The sequence below is a fragment of the Miscanthus floridulus genome, chromosome 12 (genome assembly GCF_019320115.1).
Source record: "Miscanthus floridulus cultivar M001 chromosome 12, ASM1932011v1, whole genome shotgun sequence".
Taxonomy (NCBI): Eukaryota; Viridiplantae; Streptophyta; class Magnoliopsida; order Poales; family Poaceae; genus Miscanthus; species Miscanthus floridulus.
Genome location: NC_089591.1, coordinates 58,980,548 through 58,988,091, shown reverse-complemented (window position 1 = coordinate 58,988,091; position 7,544 = coordinate 58,980,548). Strand labels below are relative to the sequence as shown.

The window sequence follows — 7,544 nt, the reverse complement described above, 5'->3', positions numbered from 1 at the left end:
AAATGCTTAACGGTATTACAGACAAAGGCCTTGTTTAGATTACCTCAAAGTTCCAAGTTTTTTCACTCTCTCTCCATCACATCAATTTTTGGACGCATGCATAGAGCATTAAATGTAGGTAAAAAAAAGTAACTAATTGCACAGTTTGGTTGTAAATCACGAGACGAATCTTTTGAGCCTAGTTAGTCCATGATCGGACAAAGTTTGTCAAATACAAACGAAACGTGCTACAGTGTCCAAATTGCAAAAATTTGCAATCTAAACAAGGCCAAAAAAATGTTTTGAACTAGTACATAAAATCTCTCGCTAATCTAGCATCCAGATTAAAAAAAAACTTTGCCTAGACTCTAGATTCCTAAAATCTCCTGTGGCAACATAGGGTGTGTTTTCGACGGATAGATGGTGGTCAGCATGTATGTATGACTGTTTCATGTACAAGTGCATGATCACCCTGTTCGCTTGATCATTTATGTGGCTTATAAGCCGGTTGATGCTGTTTTATTATGAGAGAAAAATAATATATCATGGCTGATAAGCATGGCCGATACGATCAAGCGAACATGGTGATCGATATCAGAGAAGACAATATTGAGGGCATATTGGGAATTAAGCTTTCAAATTCCTAGAATCCACAAACATAATCCAAGAAACCAAACAGGTAGGGCTCTTTTGGAATGCAGGATTGGGAAACATAGGAATAGGAAAAATATAGAAATAGTATAGGATTATAACTGAAAAACATAGGATTGAAAACCATAGGAAACTTTGAGTGGTTGTTGTTTGGATGGACACAGGAAATTCGTAGGGATGGAAAACTTAGGAACATTTGTTTGTTAATATATTATCTCTAAGAACAGTATACTATATTATATTAAAAGAAAGTCTGAGACAACCACGGGCAGGGGTTAACTACAGCACTCCCGCTGCTCCTGCTCCGGTTACGTGGTACCGATCAAGCTTTTGCATTAGCGAATCATAGCTTGCTTTGCCTCGACGGGAAAGAAAACAAAGAAGTTGGACTGCATGTTTTTTTCCTGCAGTTTTCCTACAAAACCAACCCTACAGAAAACTTTCCTTTGCTTTTTCTATGCACAAATCCTGTGTTCCAAAGGGACGAAAAGTGTACTTTCCTCCAAAATCCTTCAATCCAAAGGGTCCAGGAGGATTTTTATTATCCAAAATCTGGATTCTAGAAATCTGGATGACTAGATCCTAAATTCCCAAGAGAGTCCGACGCTACCTAAAGTGGGTGCAGGACTCGGATATAAATATACATCTGACAAAGCATACATTATGTGCGGCATCTGCATGCAATAGATGGTAGGGCAAGCGTAGGGGCAGATCGCACGCAGGAGGGGAGGGGAGGGGGGCTTGAGCCCCCCTAAGGCCAATCTCAAATTGTCAATGGGCATTTTCATGAGAGTTTCACAGCAAAAATAGAATATTTGCATGTTCGTTGTCCGTGTTGGTCCTAATGCGGCTGAGCCCCTTGTTCATGCTGGTCCTTTCAGCGGAGTGACAAGGCTAGTTTTCAGAAAAGGCCCAAACGCTGGCTTCCCCGGTCAGGCTACTCTTCAGAAAAGGCCCAAACGCTCCCCTTCTGGCTTCCAAATCCACGAGCTCTTCAAAATAATAACGCTCCTGAGAGGGATCGGACCGGGGACCTCCTGCCTTGGGTTGTAGCGCTCTTACCAGTCCAGCTACGAAAGTTTGTTGGATAGATGATACCCGCAACCCTATTTAATAAGGAAAAACTAGGAAAAATACCTTTTAATTAATCACTCTTTGGTATGCTAAATCATATCATAAACGACTTTCTTTACCAGTATGGAGGAAGTATTTATGTAAGTTTTCAACCTTTTAAATGTATTATCATAATTTGGTTAATTTATAGCTATGTTTGTCGAACTTTTTATTGGGATTTTATAGTATTACACATGAGATTTTTTTAATAGGACTACCCTGGTCTCAGATCCTGGGCCCGCCACTGGCCTGGCCTACGAGATCTCCGGCGACGAGAATGGCGACCTCTCAATTCATCCGGATTTACACCATCATGGCTGCAGCCTCGGTGGTGCTTATGTTGGCATGGTCGTTCCTGATCACCTGGGTCTCGAGAGCGCCAACAAATTCTTCAAGGAAATCCTCAACAACATCTTGCACGCGCCCATGTCCTTCTTCGACACCACACCATCCGGCAGGGTATGTCCGTCTAGAGCCTCTTTTCATTACTTCTGAATGCCTGATATTCCTCACTTATTAGGCATCATCGGACCAGAAAACTCTTGATCTACTGGTCGGACCTGATGATTACCGCATTTTTCATGAGACGCAAAAGTGTGGATGGAAACTGGGCCCCCTCTTGGTCAAGGCTGGACCGGCAGACGTGTTGTACAGCCCACGGCAGCCCGTGAGAGCACAAGCCCAATTAGTGGGCCGGCCACGTTCACCTGCTGCTCAAACCGGTCCAACAGCACAGCCAGGTGGATCCAGAGCCCCCACTAGTGTAGTAGGATTTGGCGAGCCGCGAGCCCACGCGCCTTGCCGAGGCCTGGTTCCGCTACCGTTCGTGTCGTCGTGCGTCGTGCCCCCGCCGCGCGCTGCCACGTTCTCTCGCGGCAGAACAGCACGGCACGGGCACGGCTCGTTTCCTTGCCCCGTTGCCCAGTGCCCATTGCACACGGAGGACGCAGCAGGGATCGCATGGCAGCGCCGTTCATTTGGGCGTGAGGTGGACCAGAAATCCACTTGGAATAGATAGAAACACACACACATATATACTCCTACATAGCAGTCCCAGAAACCAGTGCACGACGTTGTCGTAGCTTCAGGATTTCGTGGCTTATACACAGGCGCTTCCGGATCAGGCTCTCCTACGCTCCCTACGTGGTGGCCAGCCCGGGTGAGCCCAGGCTTACATCAGCCATCAGGACAGTTTTGAGGCCAGCACAGCCTACGCGCTCCCTACGTTGCTTGCACGGGACGCGTCTAATGCGATCCGTCCCGTTCTCCAGACAGGTGACGAAATCCTAGAGCCCAACCAAAGAGGATCCGGGAGTTGGGAGGCAAAATGCAGCATGGGCACGTTATGCAGTTAAATTCATGCGGTATTGTGGTGCTTCGACGACACCGGAACTAGATCTCCTTACTGAACTGCGCATCAAAGCTGACATCCTTAGATCTGCCTCGAAGCTCTGTATGCAGCATGCAGCATTTCACATAGAGGGCTACAGGATCCGAGAGCAGCAGAGCATCGGCAGCACGCGAAACGCAAAGGGGGAAGACGCCAAGCCAAATATGAGACATGTATACACAGCCACACAGGTGAAGGTGATCGCACACGGCATTTTCTGTCATCCGTCTGTCCTGGAGGTTTCGAGCATCGAGCTATCCTATCCTATCAGATCCAGCTCTCTCGTCCGCGTCACGACACCGCGTTTGCATTGCAGGAATGCAGGAATGCAGGGGGCGCATCTGATCTCTCTATTCCTCCGGATCATGCGGGCCGAACTGCAGCAGGGACGGCGCGAGGACGGCGACCACCTCGCGGAGTGCGTCAGCGGTGTCGCTGTAGCGCACCTGCGTCAGAGGGAGGCTTCTGCTCTCCACTGCGTCGCCCAGCTGCCATTTGTGAAAGCACCTCTTGTTATGTAATCAGAAAGACATCAACAGTATCAACACATCAAGTGTGCTAATTGCCTACATGAAGCTTACTCTGCATGTACAAAGACCGCCACCAAACATTGATTTAATAATAATAATATAAGGTTGCCCGAAAGCTAATTTTGACTCGGAATAGCTGTGCTCCAAGAGAGGAATTGATGCACCTGAGTTCTCTATTGGCTAAGCCTAGTCAGTAAGCACTAGTACTACTTGCTTAAGATGCGCAAAGGTGTTGAAACATCCGGAAGATCCAAAAGGTTCATAAAACCTGCTCCAAGAACTAAATACTTGCCTTAGAGTATCATGACACTTAAATTCAACAAATACTACCCTGAATTTGCAATTGACCAAAACATGCTTTTATTATGAAAGGGTAAAAGAGGGGTAAAGGATCCTCACCTCACCCATGGAGTAGAAGAACTTGTTGGCAAGGACAGTGAGCGCCTTCTTGTGCTCTTCGCCCTTGCACGAGGCGATCACGCGGCTGATGTCAATGTACAGGAAGGTGGCCTTTAGCCGGAGGTCCCTTCCGACAAGGTCCCACGAGTCCTCGTCGTCCACCTCCAGATCCTCCTCCATCACAGAGAAGAGCTCGATGGCGCAGTTCTTGATCCGGCAGAGACATCCCTTCTGCTCCATCTCATGGTCCATCGCTCCCCCCGCTCTGTGTATGGGGAAGATCGAGACCTGTGACACGTAATTATAGGATGAGGGCAACAAAGAAACAAGCAAAGTGAAAACAAAAATCGATTCTTGGACCATGTTTAGAAGCAACAGATATCACCAAGTGCATGAGGAAAAAGAAGCCACGTATAAAGGGGCAAAGTGGTCAATGAGAAGGCACCAGATTGGTCAGCAGTGACGCTCTTCAAACTCAGATAAACAAAAGGAGACACGTTTGGGCAACGGGTTCGTTGCCTGGGCTTGGAGATCAAGAAAGAAGGCAATCGCTTAAACCATAAGAAACTGGTCAGTTCCTAAGGAAAAAAAAGGAAAGAAGAAAGAAACTGCTCAGAGGGCAAATTTGTGAGGTGGTCATATACTAGAAACCTGCAACCATAAGAATTCAGAGGGCAGCAGGAAAGATCACGAACTCAGTAACCTTAGGAGTAAAGAAAGGAGTCGTCTCACAGACCCATAAATAAACTACAACAAATACATCAACATCCAAGCCTTCACTATTTAGAGAACCCTTTTTTAAAGCAAATTATCTAGCGGCTATTTCAACTACACTGCTTCCTTTGCCAAAAATAAAGAATACTTAAACTTGCTTTCCTGATTGTTTTGACTCAGTTTCAGACGTCTAAAGTTAAAAATTATCATAAACCCTCCCAAACGTCATGCCATGATTAGATGTTTCTGAGATAAACTCAAGGAATCACAAGCTCCACTTCTCACATTGTTTCTTGCAAGTCCCAATGTGAAACTTCAATTAGAAACTAATTAAATAACCAAACAGTAGTTCTGTTTGCAGCTGGGCAAAGGCATCATATGATGCACTTGGAGAAACAATGCTTTCACACTAGGTATCCCATATTGCAGATAGGGACTATTTCTAAGGGACAATTGTCAAAGCTTCCAGATTTTATTTAGTATAAAATTGCCTTCTGAAAGACCGAGATGTTAATACCAAACAAAACCCTAGTTATGTCTGCCTCTGTTTTGACCTCAATTTTGGCTCAACAGCATAAATGACCAACTCAAGCTTTGTTTTCCTCTCCTATCCACCACCCCGTGCCTTTCAAGAAAACTCTAAATGGATGCGTGTCCAATGAGCAGCTGAGGTGTGGGGCCTAGTTTCCATTTTAATTCCATTTTCCTGGGTCGCTGTTTCCGTTCGGATAACAGTGGGAGGACGGGGACAGATAGCAGCTGACTGAAACAGCGTCCAAAACCAAAGGACTAGCTGGGGGCCTGGCCTGGAGGAGGCTGAGGGCCCAATTCCATTTCTGGTCTTCTTCCCTGTCTTTCCCGATTGCCTCCACATATGTCAGATGGACTTCACAAATCACACCTACGAAGATTTGAATGGAGAATCTCGAAACCGAAAGAGAAAAGGCAGATTTGAATGGAGAATCTCGAAACCCAAGAAGAAAAGGCTTTCTGAGGCTGTGGTGTAAGATCATTCAATAGAGGATTTGACCGATGCACACAAGCACCCCAATGAATCGTTTAGTTCTTCAGAAATGCACTATGCAAAAAGAAGATTCCTCGTCACATCAAATTTACGGTACATGCATTGAGTACTAAATGTAGACGAAATAAAAAACTAATTGCACAGTTTGCTTTAACTTTGCGATACGAATCTTTTAAGCCTAATTAGTCAATGTTTGGACAATAATTCACAAATACAAGCAAAATGCTACGACGTGAATCGTGCACTATGCAAAGTGCCGAACTAAACGCGCCCCTACAGGAAAATGGATGTAGCATGTTCATCAGGAGTTTGCAGATAAGTGATGGCATTGTGGATGGCTGAAGGGTAACTGCGTTAGGAATGGAACAAGTGGAACCGGACAAGTAAAGAGGGGAGGACAGGTGTCTCCTCCCATCAACTTGCAGAGACAAAACGAAACCCGTTGACCCGAGGAGGAATTTAAGAGTAGGTACGCTTTTCTGTCCGGGGATATTTATTTCTAGAGTAAAAGAATCCATTTGGGGCCCTCCTTACTTCCTCGTGAAGAACATTTCAATCCAAGAAGGGAACTTTGGGGTTTCTTCAGAACAGGAAAGAAAAAGCGAGGAAGATGCAGCGCATTGTGCGTCGGATGGAGACACACAATCCGAGCAAGGCGAGAGAAACGGCGAAGGCCAAAAGTTCTCAAAGGTTATGCCGATCGATCAACACCAAAGGCGCATGCGATCCGAACGAACCGCTCCCAAGAGAAGCTGGGGGATGGGGAAGAAGACAGAGCAATATCAGATTCCCCCCTGCATTACCAATCCCAGTGAGCGCCGACTCAACTCAAATCCGATGCTCCCTCATCTCCCCCAGACAAAAAAAAAAAGGAGGGGGGAGGAATTTAACCAACGACAGCGATAAGATTAGATAACTACCCTTGTTTCTTCACAGTGGCGAGAAGCTCGAGCCCCCCAAACGGAAAGGAAAAAAGTCGCTTCCTTTTCCAATTTATTCGAAAGCCCGATCGATGCATCCGAAGCAGCGCAGCTTCACTAGTTTAAGAGCCCAGAAAACAAACAGTGCCTTGTTCTATTCTATTCCTGTCCTGCCTTTACGGCGGCCCTAACGATTTCCCTTCATGCGGCTCCGGCGCTCCGCTGCTGTTGTTGATTGCGGCCGCAATTTATTACCAAAAGATCCAAACTGAAGCGAAGCTAGTACTGCTAACTAAGCCAGAGAGAGGGGACAAAAATAAAGCAAGAGGAACGGAACAGGGCAAGGCCTGGTGTCTGTACCTCTCGCGGTCTCTCCTCGCCACCAGTTTCACCTCCTGGCTGGGCTCTCCTGCGCTGCGCCGCTTGCGTGACAGCGCCCGTAAAAGGGGAGGGGAGGGGGCGGACTCTTTGTTCACTCAATCGCCTACGGATGGATTTACAGACCCCGTGGGTTCGCTCTTTCTACTCGGGCTGTAGCCGTCCATGTCCGGTGGTGTGGTTATATAGACGTGGCGGTGGGCGGGGCAAGGATCGAGTTCCCACTCTCTGCCGCTGCAGGTGGGCCCTGCGCCTACTGCTCGACTCGTAGTAGGAGTCGCCGCAGGCAAGGAGTTCTTTGAGCCCCTGGTTTAACGGGCTGCCTTTGATGTTGTCAAAAAAAAAACGGACTGCCTTTGGTTGACTCCTTATTAAACCGAACTCGGTTCGTTATTATTAAATAAAACTATGTTTTTTAACTAACGAACTGTGCATGTTCCTATTTT

At 46.6% G+C, this 7,544-nt stretch overlaps 1 protein-coding gene across 3 annotated transcripts; it reads right to left on the bottom strand.

The window, feature by feature from the left end:
* Positions 1 to 3,279: 3,279 nt before the first annotated feature.
* On the bottom strand, positions 3,280 to 7,237 carry LOC136497656 (photosynthetic NDH subunit of lumenal location 3, chloroplastic-like). 3 transcript variants are annotated; one of them, XM_066493498.1, is made up of 3 exons: positions 7,081 to 7,237; positions 4,063 to 4,350; positions 3,280 to 3,621 (listed from the first exon to the last, which is right to left on the bottom strand). In XM_066493498.1, exons 2-3 carry the CDS (start codon positions 4,312 to 4,314, stop codon positions 3,484 to 3,486), a joined length of 390 nt encoding a protein of 129 aa, XP_066349595.1. In that variant the 5' UTR covers positions 4,315 to 4,350; positions 7,081 to 7,237; the 3' UTR covers positions 3,280 to 3,483. The 3 variants fall into 3 exon arrangements, with proteins under 3 accessions (XP_066349595.1, XP_066349596.1, XP_066349594.1); XM_066493499.1 differs by lacking the exon at positions 7,081 to 7,237 and adding an exon at positions 4,508 to 5,827; XM_066493497.1 differs by lacking the exon at positions 7,081 to 7,237 and having other exon boundaries at positions 4,063 to 5,827.
* Between the last annotated feature and the right edge of the window lie 307 nt (positions 7,238 to 7,544).

Coding starts and splice junctions, on each gene's coding strand:
- LOC136497656 (XM_066493497.1), bottom strand. CDS start 4,425: ATGGTCCAAGAATCGATTTTTGTTTTCACTTTGCTTGTTTCTTTGTTG. Junction 3,622..4,062: donor TCTTCTACTCCATGGGTGAG/GTGAGGATCCTT, acceptor CACAAATGGCAG/CTGGGCGACGCAGTGGAGAG.